The sequence below is a fragment of the Terrapene carolina genome, unplaced genomic scaffold (assembly GCF_002925995.2).
Source record: "Terrapene carolina triunguis isolate 2854851 unplaced genomic scaffold, T_m_triunguis-2.0 Scaffold42, whole genome shotgun sequence".
NCBI lineage: Eukaryota > Metazoa > Chordata > Testudines > Emydidae > Terrapene > Terrapene triunguis.
The window spans coordinates 65,912,226-65,934,057 of record NW_020664393.1 but is presented as its reverse complement, the minus strand read 5'-3'; the positions used below and the strand labels follow the sequence as shown (position 1 = coordinate 65,934,057).

The following is a 21,832-nucleotide window of genomic DNA, read 5'->3' as shown; positions in this document are numbered from 1 at the left end:
TTTCCTTTTTTTTCCAAATTTTGAATTCAAAATTTCATCAACATTTTCAAATTCAGTTTGTTTTGATCAGTTATTTAAATCATGCATATTTGTCCCCTGGATATCATTGGCATTGTATCTGTGTGAAAAATAAATTACAGAGCCATGTGAGGGATGCAGTTGTCAGTCACGTTTTACTGTCACCTGCACTCTGCCCCCTCCTTTGGGACAGCTGTTAACATTTCTAGACTCTGAGCAGTCTCCAAGAGTTGCCTTTTGTCAATCAGCCATAAAGACATTTCCTTCTTTCCCCCTTCCTACTCTTAACAGGTGTTAAGGCTTAATACCGTGAGGTGATAATCATCCTAGGCCTAATACATCTAGGCACATAACTTCATACGAGGGGGACTACTCGTGCTTAAAATTAAGCACGTACTTGGTCATTGGCTCCACAGGAGCCAATGTGATTGGCACCTTGCAGGATCGAGCCTTCAGTGAGAGCATGACTTGGCCTAAGGTTGGTAAGGGTGACAGGGAAAAACTCAGTTTTACTCTCAGGGCCTTATTTTCACTGACACTTGTGTAAATCAAGAGTAACCGCAATGAAATCACAAGAGTTACGCTGGTGGAAAACTCCTATAAGTGGGAGGAGTATCCAGGTGCGTAGAGTCCAGTTCAAGGGTGGGAAGAGCATTAGATGCCCAACTCCCATTGAAAGACAATGGAGTTGGGCCCTTAAATTCCTTTTTTGCCACCCTTTCTCATACCTGGCTAGCGTGTGCTCTCCAATCTGCCCTGAGTAAGAGGTGGGGTATAGCTACACCACCCAGAGCACACAAGATGACCCCTCACGTGGGTCATCAGGGTTTGAACAGGTGACATTCAACATCACAGCACAACCATCTACTGTTTGAACTAAAGGAGTAATCCCTTTAGACCCTGAGCCACTTCCCACTAAAGTCAGTGGAGAAGCTTCTATTGATTAATTGCTAGTTGCCTGTCTAGTAGCCAAAGTAGGTGGGCCGTTATTAGTTGGAGACCAGACAGCAGGGATGTGACACACCCTCGTTGCTCTGCACATTTATATAGAACAGAGTTTGGATTAGAAAGGAAAAAGTAGTTAATTTTACATTGCATTTGTTTTTGCTTTTAATATCCTAGATAAACCAGGAAGTGCAGACGCTTTAGCGATACAACTAGACCAGTGAAGGATGTTCATAACCAAACGTACTCCATTTTTCAACACCCACAAATCCTCAAAAGGAAGAAAACTTTTCAGAAAAACATATCCATAAAATATTTAATAAACTTAGCTGTACAAAATATTAAAAAGGTTAATGAAGAGTATACAAGAATGCTTATTTAACAAATATATACTGCTATAAAATATATTCAAGAAAATATAGATTGCTGTTTACAGTTCATTTACAGTTCAATATGTACAATTCTATTTAAACTTTAGAATACATACACACAATGCATTTACACCATCAGTTACAGAACTATCTTCGGTAGAAACATATCACGTAGTCAGATCTGGAAAAGGTGAGCAAAATGAATGTATAGTTTTGGAGGCATATACAGGGATATGAGAGAAAATACTGTTTAGAGAAAAGGGGTTATACAAGAGGTACATACAGGAACAAGGACCCCCCAGGTTGTTTTTTAGGCCTTCTTTAATCAGAGAAAAAAACATAAATAAAGCTATGGCTGATCAAGACAGAGTCTTATTTTGCTGCAAATATTGTGTTCTTACTTGAAAGAATGCAATTGCAATGATAGTAAATTCAGTAATGGAGCAGGCTTGGATGAACATTTCTCTTGGGGTCATTAGAAATATGGAGCAGGTGGAGGGGTGTTTTCTGCAAAAAAAAAATGCATCACATTCTTGCTCAGGGGAAAAGTCCCAAATTTCAAATATGTAACAGCATGAAATTTGCCCCAAAATTTTCAGCTGAAGTTGTTAACAAACAGACTTCAGCCACTTTTATTCCAAAATAAGAGTGTCCACACACCGACACGCACCAAAAATAGCTAAATTGGTTTTAGGAGACAGATGTAGTTAAATGGGGGAAGGCTTGTGAATAAACCCAGCCCTAAGTGTATGCTTGGAAATGTTGGTCTTTATTCTTTTTAAGTTAAGAGGGAGAAAACGAATGATGCATTGGAGAATCCCACCTGACTTTCCAAACGTATAGGGCGTATAGGCTTTCTTGAAGTTCATGGCAAAACTCCCAATAGGGCCAGGATTTTAACCCATGATCTGATTCTGATCGTTCTTACATTGGTATAAATCAGGAGTAACTCCGCTGAAGTTAATGGAGATACACCAGGGTACAACTGATGTCAGATCCGAATCAGGCACTTTGGCTTCCATTCAGCAGAGCATCCCTATTCAGCAAAGCACTTAAGCGTATGATTAATTTTCAGAACACGTTTAAATCCCACTGACATCAGATTGCTTCAAAGTTAAGCATGTGCTTAAGTGCTTTGCTGCTCAGGGTCATAGTGTTCCTGTTTAGCATGCTCTGTGAGTTCTAACCCACCCTCTGTCTTTGGTTATGAGAAGCCTTCCACGCCTTGAAAAATCAGGCCCCCAAAATATAAAAATATGCTAGAAAGTAATGATGAAGAAAGACAAGGCACAAATCCAAACCATTGAAAATGAAATGCCGTTCGGCCATTACTGAGATCAAGGTTTGGTTTACAACATTCAAAACCAAACTATTTAAACACCATCTAGATTTGCAATACTATTTTTAATTCCCAAATTTCTACCCTATTTCATCTGGTCATAGTTTCAGTATAATTGTGAGCCTGATTCTGATCTCCTTTGCACCAGTCTGAGTCAGGCCTGTCTCCAATAAAGTAAATAAATTTACACTGGTGGAAAACCACTGCAGGTAAGGAGCAAATCAACCCTAGTACTCCTAAATAGTCTTTAAGTATTAGAAATCGAGTTCTAATAATGGCTGAGCGCTCCCAAAGCTTTGTAAAATGCCAAGTTCTGCCTTTCCACTCTGCCAGCGTGACTGTACAGATCTCTATTTATTCCCCAATACTGAAAAGGTGACCATTCAACCCTTTGGGCCAAACGCTTTGCTGGTGTAAATCAGCATAGCTCCATTGAAGTCAAGGGAACCCCTCTGGCTACAGCAGCTGAGGATCTGGCCCCAGTGATTTACCCGAAGAGGAAACAGCTGTCAAGGGTCCCAAGCTGCAGAGCATGTCATCATATTACTAGCGAATGATAATGTAAACTATGGAAAAATACATGGAGGGAGGGGGAAAAACAAATATCCCCCCGATTGGATGTTACTGACTGTTCAGAGCCAATGAAATGGGGCAGGAGGAATTGTTTTAGCTTCCTTCTCTTCAAATAAATCACTGATAAAAACCTAGGATATTATAACAGGATTGACGTGTGTTACACGTTACACTGTAGCCTAAGCAGTTTTATGTTTTCTATGACATAATCTGAATCCAATTTCTTCTATCCATAATATGGTGCATTACTAAGCACAAGTCAATGCACATTATGCAAAGCGATCTTTGTCCTATGCAAGTTTGCCTGTCTTGGATCTTTAAAAAAATTAAGAGTCAGATCTTCAACTGGTGTAAGTTGCCAGTTGAGGATCTAGCTCTACATCGCTCAGCCATTATTAGCACTATTGCAAGGCAAAAAATTAAACCCATTCCAACCCCAGTTATACAAATGTCATGGGGATATTGACTAATTTGGTATATTTGGCCTTTGGGGGACTGAGTCAAAGCCGATGGAAGTCCAGTGGAGTCCTTCCATGGGCTTTCAGCTCAGACCCTTGGGTAGCTAGTGGGAGCTGGGGAACATGACCCTATTTTGAAGAACAGGGAGGTTTGAACAGTACAGTATTCAGATTGTCATTGTTTTCTCCTTTGCTCAGACTTTTTTTCTCCTCAACACAGCCACATTGCCCCTATGGAAATAAAAAAATAGCCACTGTTATTACAGTGCTGGCTACAAGGACAACAGGAAGCCACCATGTTTCCAGATGGACTCACTCCAAAGTAGGTACATACCCTTCATCAATGCCACAGCTATTAGCATTTATGATGCCTGTGTCAGGGAGGCATATTAGAAGTGGAGTTAGGTCTTTTGTGTATGAATTTTAGTGATTTTAAATGAAAGGTAGATTCCTCACCTCTTTCAATATTACACGTGAAAGTGTGAAACCGATCCTGCTTCTATTGAACTCAATGGTAAAACTCCCATTAGCTTCAGCTGGCAGAAGCAACCCCTAATTCATCACATCAGTTCTCAGGGCTGATTCACCACGGTGTTAGTCCAATTGTAACTCCATGAAATGGCATGCAAGTGGAGCAAGAGAATGGTGAATCAGACCCCCTTATCTCAGATTTCCCGTAAGGTCTCCGTCCTGCAAATACTTATGCATGTGCCAAACTTTATGCATGAGGATCTCAGTGGGATCACTCAGGTACAAAAATTAAGCATGTGCCCAAGAGCTTGCAGGCTTGGGGCCGAAAGCTGTAAATGGAAAGATGATTTGTTTGCTTTGGAAAGTGAAAGTGAAGAATACAGCAAAATATGAACATTACAGACTATCCAATTGTCTTTTTAATAACACTGGAGAGAAAGAATGACATAATCAAACTGCTAGTGTGCAAATATCCACAATATTTTTGTCTCAATATCACATTTCAGCATTAGACAGGCTTTGAGGAGCTTAGACTAGGTACACACTACCACTTATGTCGGTATAACGTATGTCACTCAGAGGTGTGAATAAGTCACCCCCCTGAGCGACGTTCGTTACACCGACCTCAGCGCCAGTGTGGATGTAGCTACTGCCACTCGCGGGGGCTGGAGTAATTAGGTCGACAGAAGAGCTTTCTCCCGTCGGCTTAGAGCATCTGTACTAGCAGTGCTGCAGCTGCTCCACTGTAAGCTCTGTGATGTAGCCATAGCCTCTGGGTTTTGTTATTATTGTGCATCTGTCCAGTTCTGGTTCTGGTCATTAAGAGAATTCCAGGCATCATAGATCTAGCCAAAGAATACATTTTGGGCCTGAATCTGATCCACTTACCCCGCTGTCAACTAGGAATAATTTCACTGAAGTCCATACAGCTCTATCAGTGTAAAACTGCTGTAAGATAAGAAGCTGTCACTACAGATTTTTCTTTGTCTATGTCAGTGATTACACCTTTTCCTTCTATGCTTGTCTTTTCTTTTTCCCGTAAAAAGTTTTTATTATAGTCTTGGTTCTTTAAGAACATTTAAAAAAATCTGTGAGAGGAAGAAAAAAGGTTTAAACATTCTGGAAAAAGTGATTTTTGCCAGTAATCAGCTTAGACATCATAATGATTAGCAAGTTAACTTTGGCACAAACCCATTTTGCCTTCAACTATCCCTACCCTGCCATTCCATAGAACACATGTGCCTGTGTACACAACAATACTCTTGACGTTTTAGGACCCCATTCAGGAATGTACTTAAGCATATGCTTAAGTTCCATTGGTTTTGATGTGCTTAAAGTTAGGCACATGCGTCAGCATTTTCTTGAAAGCAGAGGCTTCCCTGAATTCGAGCATTAGTGCCTCCAAATCAAATGGTAACAATTTGCAAGTTTCCTCTTGCCTTTGTGAATTATATCCCATGGAGGGGAGAATGGAGCCAACAAATTGTAAATACACAGTTCTTTTCAAATGCTTAATATTTCTAGCTTAGCTGTAATTATATCCTGCAGATAAAAACAGTGCTGAAGGTCAAATAAATCCTGCTGTAGAATATTCTCTGCATGGAAACTGTGGCTTTTTTATTGGAAAGGTTGTATAAACACTGCAGATTGAGAACCTGTAATTATCCATTGAAATCACTCTAAACCTACTGAATTCACATTTGTTCATGTTCATACTCCACTATCCTATTTATAATGCTTAGACGTGCCCAAAAAGTTAGCCCAGGCAAGAAGTATCTGATCAAAAAGACATTCTTAGTTGACTGTTTTTATTACTTCAAATGTTATTGTTATGGCTTTGATTAAAAGGAAAATGAGAGGACCAGTGGTTAGCGAATTGGCCTCGGACTTGGGAGACATGGTTTCAATTCCTGGCTCTGCCACAGACTTCCTCCGTGACCTTGGGCAAGGCACTTAGTCTCTCTCTGGGCACCAGTTCTCCACCTGTACAATGGGGATAATATCACTGCCCTACCAGGGGTATTGGGAGAATAAATACATTAATGACTGTGAGTTGCTCAGATACTACAGTGATAAGGACCACATCAGTACCATAGAGAGTGATTCTTCCTAGCGCACAGCTTGCCTTGATGTATGTCGTTAGCTGTAGTAGCTATAAACACTGAGTGGAAGCCAGGCCGTACAGTATTTAAGTCCCACTAAAGGCCTGAGGAAATGGAAACCTCAGGACTTGGGTGGGACATAAGTGACACAGAGGCCATGTGCAGTCTCTCTGCATTAGGGGAATTTCACCCACCACTTTAGAGTGATGGGGGCAGGATCAGCAGGGGCATGTCATTTTATCTTCAAATATTGCCAGGGAAGGATTGTTAGGGCTCGGGGGATAAAATGGGTTTTAGGGCCCTATTTTCTAGAAGCGATCAGCAGATTTTCCCTGGCTACTTCCAGTATTTTGCAGCTGCTTTGGAGTGATGTTGTAAAATTCTACACACAGAGACGGTTGGCAACAGATTGCAAACAGGTGAACTAAGAGAACAGAACTCATGACCTTTGGCTCCAAAATCGGCATCTACAGGAATAATGCTGAGCAACGCTCCCTCCACTAGAAGACAGTAGTGTGCTTATACACACAAAATGTATCCCAGCTCCACTTTATCCTATTTCCGCCTTCCCTGCCTTCTTTCTGGACTTACACCTGGGATACATTTGACCCCAAGGACCTGATTTCTATCTCACTTACACCCGTCTTTTGCTGATTAACTGCAATGGAGTTCATCCTGGCTTATTCATGGGAGTGAAAGCAATATTAGGCCCCAAAGGTGAAATCCTGGACCCCTCAAAGTCAGTGAGAGTTTTGCAATTGACTTCAATAGAGCCAGGATTTCACCCTTGGTGTTTAAATCCTGCATCTATAGAGCAAGCGTATGGAGAACAGTCACAAGGAGCTGTGGCCTCATGTACTTGCAGATCTTACTGTAATTTCACTCTTTCTTTACACCTCTGTGTTGCAATAACTGATATTCCTGCTGAGAACAGAAATAATTACCCTGTGCAAAATAGGTCAGGTGCCAATCCAGAGTAATGCCATTACCTGCAGTGAAGTCACTCAGGATTTACTCCGGTACAACAGAGAACCACCTCTAGCCCACTGAACAAAAAGATTAACTCTCTTTTCTTCCTCCATGCTTAGAACATGAGCATTTTTGCAGATCTCGTCTTAATGAACAGATCAAGTCCTGGCCTTCAGTGAGGAATACAACAATAAATTTCTTGTTGCCAAAACACACTGAAAGCTCTTCTGACGCTGCAGAAAGTCAAGGGGAATTGGATTCTTCCAGAGCAGCAACACTTTCAAATAAAAAGATAAATGTGTTTTTGCTCCCCACTTTTTTTCGCCCAGTGATTGCTATTCCCGTGAAATTCTCCTAACATTTTGCAGGCAAAAAAGAGGGCAGAAAAGCTTCTTTTCTGAAGGATGTGCAGCTGTAGTTTTCGCTGTCTAAAACCAAATGCATCTACCTAACAGAAAGGCAGCCACAGACAGCAGATTGGTGACTGGTTCTAATATAAACGAATAATGGATATCATCACAGCCTCTCTCACTGTGCCTTAAACTCACCCCATTTTTTTAAATGTAGTGATCATGAAAGATGCAAGAGACTAAATTTTACTGTTTATCCACAGAGTAAGCAAAGTATTCACTACGGGCAGAACAATGCAGGTTTTCACTACGCTGTCCTGCCAATGCATGTCAGTCTATTTTAGGATATGTCTACACTGCACAGTAACCCTGGGCTTTGACTCAGGTTTGAGCCCAAGCCCTCCTTCTGTTCATACACAAATCAGTCCAGCTCGGGTCAGCAGAGCCCAAGTCCCACTGTGACTCAAGTCCAAGTCCTACCATTTTGCAGTGTGGACACAGGTCAAGCCACAGACCCGAGTCAGAGGGTCTGAGTAGTTCAGTACAGATGTGCTAGCATGGCTGTGAGACCTAAGTCCAGCAATTGTAAACCCGGGTTTATAATACAGTGTGGATGCTCAAGCATGGGCTTGGAAATACTAAGTCCTCAAGCCCAAGCCCCACAGACCCAGCCTTAGTGTGCAGTGTAGCAATATCCTTAGATTTTTCTACACTTGTCGCATAGTGTCTAACCTTGTTTCTGGGGGGACCATCTCTAGTATTGAGAAGTGAGTTCAGTTTCCAGGGCCTATTCTTTCCTTGCCAACAGGAAATGTCAATTAATGTCACTTGTGGCAGTGGCCTTTGGCAATACAGACCGTTGTCTGTTTAGAAATTGGTTAGAGGCTACCAACTTCTTTGACAAGGTAGCCATCAGCTGGCAATGACTTCCTGTATCTGTATATAGAGCTCAGCTAGGTTTGAACCAGCTTTGAACTGCCACCACTAATATTTTTGGAAAATAGAGAACTGGGGGAGGGGGGGGGGAGTGTTTGAGCAATGGGAAAAAATATCAAGCAGCCAGTAGTGTTTGAAAAATTAGGCACTTAAAAGTCTCAGCAACATTGTAAACTACATGATATTTCCAGAACAAATTGCTTCAGAGAAGTTCATGTCAGCCTCCTTGCTTTTAATAACTTCTTCTAACTTTTATTGTTAATAACACTGAAACTTGAAACAAACCTATGAACTCTCCAGCTGACCTTTACTGAAGCACTTGCTATGGCTTATCCTCATGAAATTCATGTCACCTGGCTAGCGTTATTTACAAGCCTCAAGCCACTGAGAGTCAGGTCCAGCTGAAAAAATCATGAAATCCAAAATAGAAAACACACACTACACACCACTGGCAAGAAGTCAAGTCTTCCTTTACACTGTTAACCTCTGTGTCTTGAAGTAATCCCAGTGTAAGAATATGCCATACTTAGCACGTATTTACATTCATTCTGATGTACGGAGCCAAATTGTCCTTTGTTAGTTATACTGGTGTAAATCCAGAGTAACTCCATTGAAGTCAAAGGAGTTAAACTAGATTTACATGGAGCAGAATTTGCCCCATTGAATCTTAGCTTTGCAGACTTAAAGGACCAGATCCTCAGGTGATGTAATGACAGACCTATGCATAGAATCATAGAATGTCAGGGTTGGAAGGGACCTCAGGAGGTCATCTAGTCCAACCCCCTGCTCAAAGCAGGACCAATCCCCAGACAGATTTTTACCCCAGTTCCCTAAATGGCCCCCTTAAGGGTTGAACTCACAACCCTGGGTTTAGCAGACTAATGCTCAAACCACTGAGCTATCCCTCCCTGCAAATTTATACCAGCTGAGGATCTAGCCCAGAGTCTGTTTTGTTGTTATTATTAATATTGCCTAGTTTATTCTCTGTAACTGTATTGTCCTCTCAGGGTACTTGTTATAATTAGAACTGACCCCAAACCAAAGATCCAAACTCTTCTGAACTTTGAAATAGTTTGGATCCCAATCTAGTTCTTTGAGGTTACTCCGTCTCTCTACAATAGCACAAATCAAATCAGATCCCAACACCCCTGAGCTTTGGGAAAGTTTGGCTTCAGATCTAGACCCAAACTTTGCCACTTAAACCCATATATAGTAACGACATTGATTTAACTCCTACAAAAGGAAACTACTGTAGCTACCAGGCATTAGTATTAATTTGGCAATATTTTAGCTAGTACTAGAAAACATATCATATTTTCTCAAAGACCTATTAAATTGCCACTAAGATGTGCAAATAAGATTCTAATCTCAGCCAACAGAGCTAAGAAATCCAGAATTTGTGGCCAACTGCCGCCCTCTTTTGCATAGATGTAATAGAGGCCAATGTCAGGTCCATGGTGTCCATTTCTGCCCTTTCATTGAGGCATGAGTATCTCAGACTTAAGACCATAAGTGCTATTCAGGTCCTGGGTTGCTTACATTACTTTGGAGTAGTACAAAGCGCTTCTATTTAACTATATATAGGGGGAGGGGGGGATTAGGCTGTGGTTTAGTCTTCTACAAACCTATATGTAGCCACAAGCAAACTGTTCACCTTTTATGGTCAGAGTGTAAATATTAGTGAATGTTTCATTCAAGTGCTTTTTGAACCCTGAGTCACTGGCTAGAAAAACAAAAAGCCTAATTAAATGGTTGGATTTTCTCTGAGGAACTCCAGGATCCATTAATTTGTTTTAATTCTGTCAAAAAAATTAAAAACAGGTATTTTAAGTCTTTGGCCCCAATTGTGCACTCATGTTGGTGTCAATCAGAAGCAACTCATTAAAGTGAATGGAGTTTCATAGATTCATATATGTTAAGGAACCATTATGATAATTTAGTCAGAATTCCTGTATAAGAGACCATAGAACATCCTACACTAATATCTCCATCTAGCCCATACCTTCTGAGTTATAGCAGATTTTTAGAAAGATATTCAGTCTTGATTTAAATACTTCAACTGATGTAGAAACCATCACTTCACTAGGTAAATTGTTCCAATGGTTAATTACCTTTACTGTTAAAAAATTGCACCTTCTTTCTAGTCTGCATTTGTCTAGCTTCATTGGAGCTCATTATGCCTTTTTCTGCTCGTTTAAAGAGCCTTCTCCTTTGGGAAATCTCTTCCCCTGATAGGTACTTGTAGCCCATGATGAAGTTACTTCTTAAGTTTCTCTTGAATTAACTAAATAGATTGAGCTCTTACAGTGAGAGTCTTAAGGGAGGCTTTCCAAACCTTGAATCATTCTTGTAGCTTTTTTCTGAATCCTCTCCAATTTTTTCAACAAGTGTAATTTACACAAATGTAAAACTAGAATCAAATCCTGAGCATTTATCCTCAGCCCTACCAGTGCCCTATAAAGTCAAGATATGATTGAAGCTTAATGGGAGCTTTGCCTGCAAAAGGGCAGCAGGATGCGGCCTGAAGTCTAGTTTCTATCCCCTTAACCCAACAAGCAGGTTCTCAATAGTTAAAATTCTTCAGGGGCACCTTGGCAATTTGTCATTTTTGTTCCTGATTATGTGTCCACTATTCAGCACATAATTGAGAATGAATAGTATAATGGCAAAAAGGTGCTTACTGATGTGAGTAGCCCCATTTAAATTGAAGAGCCTGGGTAAGTTTTGTCCCATTGCGGACAAATCATTTGCAAAGTTACATAGTTTGGAAATTGTTGCAATTTTAAGAGATCATAGAAAGCATCTAGCCAGTCAATGTATATTTCTTTTACATTCATAACACTTGTGTCAGTTTCACCTCACCTGCACCATTGTTTGAATAGGTCAGTAAGATGCATGGGCATGATTCATCTATCACTTACATCAACTTTACACCAGTTTAACTCCATTAAGTTACTCCTGGTGTACACTGGAGTGAGAGCAAAGTACTACTAGCATTTCTCCATTCTATAGCACCATATGACAGATACTTGGGACCAAAATCTGCTCTCATTTAAATGGGTGAAAATCTGGAGGTACTCCATCCACTTCCATGGAGTGATTCCATATTATCACTTGTACAAGAGACATTGTACATTGGTGGTCATACAGTGCAGTGCAGGGGTTAAAATGATTTAAACCTAATAACAGAGTATATAGAAAAATGTTTCAAGGGTAAGAACTGGCGCTCCTTTTTCCCAAGGTAAATTCGTACAGCCATGTTACAAAATCTTGAAGAATGGAGTTTAAATTCACACTGACTAAACAAAGCGGATCACAGGGGGGGCCCTGGCCCTAGAATGTTGGTGTAATAAAATGTTGGGGGGAGGGATAACTCAGTGGTTTGAGCATTGGCCTGCTAAACCCAGGGTTATGAATTCAATCCTTGAGGGAGCCACTTAGGGATCTGGGGCAAAATCAGTACTTGGTCCTGCTAGTGAAGGCAGGGGGCTGGACTCAATGACCTTTCAAGGTCCCTTCCAGTTCTAGGAGATAGGATATCTCCATTAATTTATTTATTTTATTTTTAATCTGGGTGGAGGAGGGGGGGACAAAAACTGTCGTTTGTGTCAACAGAGAAGTGTCAAACCCAATGTCAACAAGCAACGTGAACAGACGCTGGGGCAGTTTCAACAAGAAAGAAAGAGAGCGAGCGAGCCTGTATTATTACCATAACGGATTCTCCTCAGCTGACCTTCTAGACTGGGCGGGACAGCAAATGTTTGGGTAAGTATATTAGAGCTTGATTGTAATTCCAGGAAAAACAGTCACGGATTTTTCCCCCTTTTAAAGTGCCCATTTGTGTGATGTTTCTGCACAATATTTAGGATCAAGTTGGGATGCAAATATACTGTGTCTGGGCACAGCCAGTAGCACCCAGACAATGATCCTGCTTCCAATGTCCCGTCTTTTCCATGCACGTTAGATATTGTATGCAGAGTGTTAAGAAGCAGACCCAGGCTGCTTAGACATAGCAGACCGTGCGTCTTCAGGAGGACTGTAATTCATCCTCCGTTACAGGTACACACCAAATATATATATATATAAAATAGGGTTGGCTGCTGGTATAACGGGGCTGCAGAAATTGCTACCTGCAGCCACATGTTTCGACCACCATGTCCTCGTATTGTTTGTAAACCACGTTGTTTCCCGAGTCTATGTAGAGGATGCTGATGGGGCTGAGTTTGGAAGGCACGCAGCAGCTGGGAGGAGTGGATTCGGGGTCCATGGAGTTCATCAGCGTCTGGATGATGGCGTGGTTGGTAGGCTCCAGGTGGGACCTCAAGGGGAAATCGCAGATCCCCTCGCAATGGTACGCCTCGTAATCCAGAGGGGCGATTATCCAGTCATCCCAGCCCAGCTCCTTGAAATTAACATGCAGGGCTTTCCTGCTGCACCGTGTCTTTGCCTTCTTGCCCTGCCCTCTCCCCCCAGCCCGGGCGGCGATTGTGGTCCTGCGCCTCCTCCTGGGTTTAGAGGGCGCTTCGTGGCCAGGATCGGGGGGCTCCAAGAACGGGGGGCTGCCCAGGGCTTTCACCTGATCCCTGATCTCCTTGAAGAGATTCTCCTTCCTCTTGCTGTGCGAAAAAGCCACCAGGAGGGCTCTCTCGTGGGGCTGGGGCTGGGGCTTGCTGAAGCCCAGCTGCCCAGGGGGCAGCGGCCTCCCGGACTGATCCGACACGATCCTCAGCAGGAAGCACAGCCACTGGCCCGAGCCGGGTTTCTCTCGCCAGTCCCTCATGGCTTCCCACACGTCAAACACCTCCCAGCGGGGCGAGCCCGAGTCGAGAATGTCTGCAGCCCGGGAGTCCCACAGCCGGGGCGGCCGGTCTGCGCTGGGGCAGGCGGAGAGCAGCAGGTGGTGGAGGGCTCCCTCTCGGGACAGGGCTAAACTCCGGTTCGCGGGGGGCTTCCGGAGGATCCGGAGCTCAGCGCCCACCACCTCGTCCGTCTCCGGCAGGCTGGAGACATCGAAGAGGTACGTCTGGCCGGCCTCTGCCGGGGAGTCAGCTGGAAGAGAGAAAGCAAAGGCAAACTGAGGCAGGGCTAGGGAGGGAGAGAGATTCTGGATTACAGCGGGTGTTAGCTCCAGCAAGGGCCTGCCAGGGAAATGGGGCAGGCCAACGACCCCTCGCTGCTGCAATGGCCATCCCGGCTGGGCACGGGGTGGATGGAGCCGCCTGCTTTCAAAGGAGGGTTTGTGTGTTCCTTCCGCGCGGCTCCTTTCCAGCGCTTCCGCGATCGCGGAGTCCTTGCGCGAGGGTGGATTTTTTTGAGAACTTGCTTAACAATCTACCGGGCTTCCCGGGTGCTGCAGAGCCCCGGGGGAGCCCCCGGCAGCCTTGTCTCACGAGTGGGACACTGGCTGTGAAACGAACGGGCGCTGCAATCCCCATAAAAAGCCCGGAGCGAAAGCCACAATCTGTAATTCGATTCCCATTTAGCAGGTTCTCAAGGATTTAGTTTCTCTCTCCCTCCCTTCCTCCCCCCATGCCCCCCCCCCCATGCCAAGTTAAACATTTTGAAATCTGTCAGGGCAATTTGACTCATATCTAGCTAGCTCGCTAGAAAAAAGGATATAACTTGAATTTTGTGCGTGTGAATGGAATCCCTTGTGAGTCAGATTGAAACCCAAATTCCTATTCCAAGCCATACTTGAATATTTACTGGGAGTAATTAAAGGAGCTAGATGTGAAGAAAACAAAATTAAAAGGAAGGGAGAGAAAAAGAAGGAGATGGCTGTGAACCCCTAAGAGCTTCCCCCCCCCCCCATAACTAGAAATCTGATCCTCAAATGTTGCAAATTCTGAACCTCGCCTCACACAGCAGCCACTTGCTGGAGAAGTGAATATTGTCCTAGCAACGAGGCTAATTGTGTGAAGTATTTGCACATTTATATCTTCTCTTAAACTGAGGCCGATTGAGTCGAAAGCCATTGTCCCTGGTAGCGGACAGAATTAGTGTTGCTTTGATTCCCCATTGAAGAGGAGGAGAACCCCTGGTTCTTTTCTCCAAAGAGGGAAATCAACCCATTTTGGTGCGTTCTCTGATATAGTATTTTTTTTCTCGTCGTCATTTTTAAAACAGATTTAAAATTCCTGCGAGAGGCAGATAAGGAGATCTCTTTGAAGAGCTCATCTGGTTTCGTTTTGCTCTGAAACTCCCAGATACTGTGCAGACTTTCCTCAGCATTAAGCGATTTGCGCTCACACAACGGCTGAGCTGCAGAAAAGTTTGCTCGATAAATATCAGATCGGAGGCTTAAGGGGTCTTTGTTGCGCGAGATACGGGGACGGATTATTCATTTAAACACGATCGCTGAGTGTTTCAAAAGGTTGAGCCATCGGGTTTTAAGTAGAAATCCTGATTTCCGTTTAAAAGCTGACAGCGCGGCATAGCCTATTGACATACGTATTTCAATAATAATAATAATTGATCAATAATTAAGAACAGAACGGTGACATTTATTTTTAAGCAAAACCTCCCAATGATTTTACCGAAAGAGATACAAAACCAGGGATGTCTATTTATGCGTATTCAAGTGCCTTCTGGACCTATAGCTAGGGAAGCCTAAAATGCGTATTTTAGTTCATGTTAAATAATATTCAAGATTATATTAATATTGTTATATTTTATTTATATAATATACCAGATTGTGTCTTTTTTTTTTCAAGCAGAACTCACGACAATAGCAATGGGAAATCAATGGCACTGTCTTGTCCAGTAATAAATAATAATAGATACACATCCTGATTACTATTTAACAGGAGCTAATGTGTACATTTCAGGCTTCCCTAAGGAGACGTGGCCACCTCAGAATCTAGAGTTGTACAGTTTTGTATCTTTATATCAGAATATAACGTAAATAAAATAACCTGTATGTCAGAATAAAACAAGGCGTTTTAATTTGGCCATTGACTCTCCTCTTTAGGACTGTAATTCGAGCGATTTAACTTCTTTCATTTGACAGTTTTCATTTGACAGTCACCCTCCAGCAGATCTGTCTTCATTAGGGAAAATTGCATTTGCTAGATACCAACTAAGTCCAGGCAGCAATTCCGGAGCTATCTTTAGAGTTTTGCTGCGTTGAGCGCTTTAACTTGCCACGATTTTTAATCTCTATATATACAAACTTTCATCCTGATGTAAATCTATTTTTACAGCCCAGCTTGTCCGTTTCAAACTTCCTAGACCAGTCAAAACTGTAATTTCGTTACATCATAAATAGAAATTAAAGCGCTCTCATTTTTATTGGAAGTGGAAGGCGTTTAGCTGCCCTACTCGGTGTTTATGGCGCCCACCCCAGCTCAATAGATTCGCGTGTAATATACCGGGATAAAAACTGTACTGCCGTTTGGGGCGAACAGAGATCATTTGACAACGCTTTCTAAAGGACATTTAGCGACCAACTTGCGTTTCCTCGGTGCAAACAGGGAGCTGCTCGTTCGAGCCCGAAGCATCACCGATTGCAATCGGTTGTGACTTGTCGATTTCAGTCCCCAGCCAGGCTGGTGCTCTTGTTAAGGAGGACCCAGGCTCTGCCCCGGCTCCCCCGGCACCACCCCCATGCCACTGCCCAGGGCATGACGATTCAAACGGCTTGCCTTTCCAGCTTCAATGAGTTACATTTGTCTCCATCTCCGCTGCGATGACCGCAGCGGAGATTAACACAAGCCAGATGACAAATGCACCAAACCCAGCAACTCAAAGGTCTGCTGAGGTCCCTGCCTTTCCGAGCTCGCCCCTGGAATCAGAGATGCCAGTAAGAATAAGAATAATTAATAATTAAGGGGAAAGAGCAAAAACCGGCCAGATACTCACCCACGGGCCAACTGGGCGCCCGCTGGAGAGAAAGGGGGGCAGACACCCGCACACCGGGGCTGCCTGAGCGCCAGCCCCAAGAGGTGGCAAAGCGGGGCGAGTCGCTGCGGAAGGCGCTGAGAGGTCTGTGGCTGTGCACGGTGCTGGAGGAGGTGTCCCACTCGGGAAGGCCGTGGCTGGAGCTGGGTAGCAGGTCAGTCTCGGGGTGGGATGGGATGGGAGCAGTGTGCGCCTCCCTAGTTTCCTCCTTGGCTAGCCACGGTGGGGTCTGGGAGACCCTGGGCCCTTTCCCCGCACAGCCCCCTTTTACTCCCCTCCTCCCGCGGCCCCCCGCCTTCCTTCCAGAAGGGGAGCAGCAGGACAGGGCCCCCCGGGATCTTTGACGCCTCTCCTTTCTGCCTCCGCCTCTTTCTCCGGCACACCTGCCTCCTCCAGCCTAGGAGCCGGCCAGCCTGCAGCTTTCCCACTCTCCTTCCCAGGCTGGCAGCGCCTCAGCGGCCCTCCCGTGTGCCCACCCCGCGACACGGCACGGTCCCTTCCCTCTAGAAGCCATGTCCACTCGCCGGTTTACACTGATGATCTGGGAAAGTGGGGCAGTGGGTGGATGAGGGGAGAGGGGGGAGGATTGAGTTTCTCTTCACACTCCCCCTCACCGATCCAGAGTATAAGGGTGGAGGTGGGGGGCAATCGGTGGGACACAGGAAACCCTGAAAAAATCTTTTCGTTTCAATAGCTGTTTAAATAGCCGTGCTAGTTATTCTGGGGGTTGTGTTTGAAACACCTTGCCCTGGAAATAAAGCGTGAAAGGTAACAGATCTAGGCAGGCAGATACATCGGTTAGACTAGGATAAAATAGGTTGGGTTACGATTAGGGTTACATAAATCTATTAGATTAGGGTAAGGCAGATCAAGATGCTATTAGATCGCTCATATTAGGAGCAGATATTTTGGGATTAGCGCGCGCTATTAGACTAGGATGAGAGATCTCAGGATTAGCTCGATCTATTAGATTAGGAGCAGAGATCTCGGGATTAGCTCGATCTATTAGATTAGGAACGGAGAGCTCGAGATTAGCTCCAGATGTTAGATTAGGACTACAAGGCTCCGGATTAAATTATATGTGGATTAACCCGTTCCATGGCCTGACACAGCCACGTCCCTTGGCCTCCCCTCTTCTGTGAGACCCCCAGATGCCACACTGCGCACACCCTGAGTTTCATTCGCTTGCTTGGTGAGCAGAGGAGCGGCCCCGGGCCAGGGGAGCCCGCCCTGCTCCCTCCCTCCCCCAGGGACCCTGCCTCTGCCCGGGCCAAGCGCACAGGTGCCTGCGCGGCTGCTCCAGCTGTTCCTCCACGACTCACCTCCGGCCGCCAGGTCCGCGAAGCCCGTGATCGTATCGGCGCGGCTCCCGCCGCTGCTGGCAGCTGCCCCCGGCGGCTCGGGGGCGGACAGGCTCCGGTAGAGGGACACCATATACTGGTGGGGCACCACCGTGCCGTTCCGCAGAGCCCCTCCGCCGAGGCGTCCAGCCTCCCTCTGCCTCGGGAGCCTCCCCTGCGAGGAGGAGGCAGAGGCGGCTGCAAGTGGCCCTGAGCTGCCGGCTCCTGGCGAGCCCCTCACCGCAGCCGCCTCCAGCCCGTCCCGGGGGCGGCAGGCGCTCAGCACCCACAGGCAAAGGGCCGCAGCCGCCCTCAGATCCATGCTGTCAGTGGGCTCCGCTCGGCGAGGAGAGCGTTGTGCAGGGGCTTTGATGGCTTTGGAAACTCCCCGGTTGCTTTTTAACATTGTGTTAATCAGCGAGTGAGATCCTTAGCCCCTGCACAGCGCCCCCTGCCGAGCTCTCTGGGGTTAGCGCACCCCCCCACAACACACACCTTCCAGCTCTCCTACCGCCCACCCTGCTGCTCCACAGTATATTGGCAAACGCCAAAAGGGAGACCCAAACATTTAATCATTTATTTTTCTTTTCAAATTCCTGCCCTTCCCCCCCCCCCTTTTCCTTTGGAATCCGTCGGAAATACCGCGACTCTGTTATGCCCCGGGCTTTGCACGAATGCTAATGCTTTGTTTCCAGGTAGGCAATTTTTTTTCACAGTTGGCATTCATCCTTAAAACTAGTCAGATACCGAAATTTCAGGAGAGAGGGTTGTGAAATGAACAGAAATGTGAAGAAGGGGTTTCACCCAGGATCTGGAGAAAACCATGTTTCTCCAAAGGGTGACACATATTAACCCAGGGTGGCTAAAAAATAGTATTTATTTGATTTATAAATCGTGCTTTTAAAGTGGTTTCTTATTTTTTCTTTTCTACTTTAATCCTGATTTTTTAAATAAGACAATATAACTGGAGATAGAACTGTTCTAATAGCAGCAAACAGGCTGAGTGTTTAGAAGAGAAGTAGAAATGTCCTATTTAAAAACCCAGCCTATGAAAGAATAGGAAATAAAGTAGCAGAAACTCTTGACAATAATATACTTTTTACAAATTGAAAAGTAGAGCCATGCGGTGTTCTAAATACAGAATGAGGAGAGACTGCTGCATTGCAACATAGTGTAATTCATTTATTTTTATTTTTACTAATATTGGAGATTGTATAGTTTTTTAGAAAGCACGTTAAACAACAGGAGAAGGGGGTCATTAAAGAAGCATCTTGCCGTTTTCATTTAGCGTGAGACTTGAAACTAGCCCAAATGCAAAGTAGAGGTTGTGATTATTTAAAGTGGAGATAGTTTATCTTCGTTTATAATTCTTTCTTGAAAGACAAAAATAAAGCAAAACAAAACTTAAGTCTGCATGAGTGTGAATGTTTTTCCTTGTACCGAGGGTTTCCTTGGTAAAATTCAGATGTTTCCTTGGATCCTGATTAAAATAACAAACTGCGATATTTACTAGGATGTTATTTCAAGTTTTCTTCAGCGGCTTTCTGGTTATGTCTGTTGCGATTTCTCAACAAATACAAAAACAAGCGCTGCAATGATTTATTTAAGGAATGTAGGTGTTTAGCCAAACCAAACACTTTTCTCCCCCCAAACAATCATTTATCAAGAGCATTTGTCACTAAAGTATTTAGGATTTAGAAAAAAAATTACAGGTGCTTTGTCACTATATTAAAAGCAAATTTTTATGTCAGGCAGCTAGATTTGTTCTGTACTTACAAGTAGCATGATGCAACAGAAACAGTTCCAGTGACAACCTCCTGATGAAATTATAGTCCAGGCTAAGTAAAGTACAAAATCTTCTTAAAACGGGACTATTTATACACTACTCTGGTTCTGCATTGCTCTCTGCATCGCTCGCTGTGTAATTCAGCAGCCACTGAGAATAATAGTCCAAAAGTCGGGGGTGGGGGGAAGAGACTTGGTTAACTGTTTTTCTTCTCTGAGACACTTATTATAACGGGACTGCAGCGGTTTCAAAAGCGAAAGGTCACTTTAAAAAGCATCTGTCAACATACTTCATTGGTTGGCATAATCTCTCTGGGGTTTGGATCGAAAGCTTTGTGTCTCCCCCTCCCCCTTGGTTTGTTATACTTTGTCTTACTGTAATTTACAAAGTCAGGATAAACGGTTGATTTGGAAGTCAGGGGAAAGTGCCCCCCCCCCTCCATCTCTCTCGAGGTCTCCAGCTCTGCGGAGTTCGGTGAGGATGTGCCCGCCTCTTGCAATGCCAGGGTGTTCTTTGTCCAGACCAACAGAACAGAAATGCCTTAGAGCAGTACATAGTTTTGGTTCAGTGTTTCTGGATCTGCCAAGAGGATTGCAACGGCTCTTCCATAACGTCAAGAGGATTGTGTGTCGGTGGAGAAGAAGGTTATTTTTTGGGGGGGGGAGGGGGGCTCACTGCTAAAATATTGCGATGTATTAAAATCCTCCTGGCTCAGCTCAGGAAGGCGGCAACGACATTTGCGGGCATTCACTATGTTAGAACAATGTGCATTTCATACACACGCGGAGGAACCCGTCCCTGAGTAACTTCGGAGTGTACTGTCTCCCCAGCAGTAGGTTAGAGGCGGAGCTGAGCGATCGGTGTTTTGGGTGGCCCGGGGTGCCAGGGGAAGCTCGTTTAAATCCAAGCCCCTCCTCTGAGTGCAACCCCCGGGTGCCTGCCGGCGCCCAGCCGCGCACATGCTTTCCGCCTCCCAAGGTGTTTCATTATCCCAGCGCTTCTGGCTTTCGGTGAGATTCCACCTCCCACCTTCCCGTGCGCTCGCTCGCCAGCCCGCCGTAGTGCGCCTGCCTTGGCTGGGCGGGGGGAGGGGGGGGGCGAATCTCAGCCCCTCCCGGCGTGCGGATCACACGCCTAACCTCGCACAGAGAGAGCCTAGAGGTCAGAAGGCCACGCAGACAAATCGCGCTGTGTCGGAGTTTGGGGAGGTGGGACCCCCTAGGACGCGTTTCTAATAGAAGGAAAGCAGGGATCACAGCTCCAGTCATTTAGTCGAAGGGATTATTTCTCTCCTGTGTCCAGAGACAATCCCTCTCCTCCAGGAGGCAGGGTCCTCCACTCTCCTTTTGCTCCCTGGGCTGCAGAGGCGCCCAGCTAGTTCTAAGGCAGTGGTTCCCAAACTTTAACAGCCCGCGAACCCCTTTCACTAAATTGTGAAATCTCATGAACCCCCTCCTAAAAATGAATAAAAAGGGATTTAAGTTTAAATTTCCTCAGTGTGATGGATGCCCCAATTGCCGGGACCCGGAATCTATGAACCTCTGAAAAATATTTTTAATTGAAACTTTTTTTAACGAACATAGAAAAACCAGAAACCAAAAATGTTTCTGTAAAATGTTTTTTTTTGGCTTTTGTTTAAAAAAATGGTTTCGAATAAAAATAAATTCATTTTTGGTTTTCAAAAATCAGAAAAATGTTTCATGAAAACAGTTTTTGAAAATGGACCATTTTTCCGTTTCAGTTTTTTGTAAATTTTTCTTGGGAAATTTTGAAAAATGTGAAAAAAATTCAAAACTTCCTGTGAAAAATGCTTGGTATTTTTCACCCACCTCTAGTTTCGGGTGAGGTTGTGGCTGGTGGTAAGCAGGGCCAACTCTGGCTTTTTTGCCGCCCCAGGCAAAAAAGCCTCCGGCCGCCCCCCCTACCTGCGGCGGCCGGAGCCCTGGGAGAAGGGCGGCGAGCCCCGGCGGGGGCTCCGCTCTCCCCCCCCGGCAGCCAGAGCGCCGGGGGCAGGGCGGCGAGGCCCAGCTGGGGCTCGGCTCTCCCCCCGGCGGCCAGAGCACAGGGGGCAGGGCAGCGAGAGGGCGGCGAGCCCGGCTGTGGCCCCGCTCTCCCCGGGGGCCGGAGCGCCGCGCCGCCCCCCTCCAGGTGCCGCCCCAAGCACAAGCTTGGTGGGCTGGTGCCTGGAGCCGGCCCTGGTGGTAACAAGGAGACAGGGGAGGGGCTCCGGCTGCCGGCTCCCTGGCTGACAGGGGAGGGCTCGGGCTGCCAGCTC

General features: G+C 45.1%; 1 protein-coding gene across 1 annotated transcript; it reads right to left on the bottom strand.

Annotated features, from left to right (window-relative positions):
* Positions 1-12,658: 12,658 nt before the first annotated feature.
* Positions 12,659-18,093, bottom strand: GDF7 (growth differentiation factor 7). Its single transcript, XM_024200605.1, has 2 exons — positions 17,754-18,093; positions 12,659-13,581 (listed from the first exon to the last, which is right to left on the bottom strand). The coding sequence occupies exons 1-2, from the start codon at positions 18,091-18,093 to the stop codon at positions 12,659-12,661; spliced, it is 1,263 nt and encodes a 420-aa protein (XP_024056373.1).
* Between the last annotated feature and the right edge of the window lie 3,739 nt (positions 18,094-21,832).

Bases quoted from the DNA above. Each gene is read 5' to 3' on its own strand.
- GDF7 (XM_024200605.1), bottom strand. From the start codon at position 18,093: ATGGATCTGAGGGCGGCTGCGGCCCTTTGCCTGTGGGTGCTGAGCGCC. The intron at 13,582-17,753 runs GTGAGTCGTGGA...TCTCTCTTCCAG, and splicing joins CGCGGACCTGGCGGCCGGAG to CTGACTCCCCGGCAGAGGCC.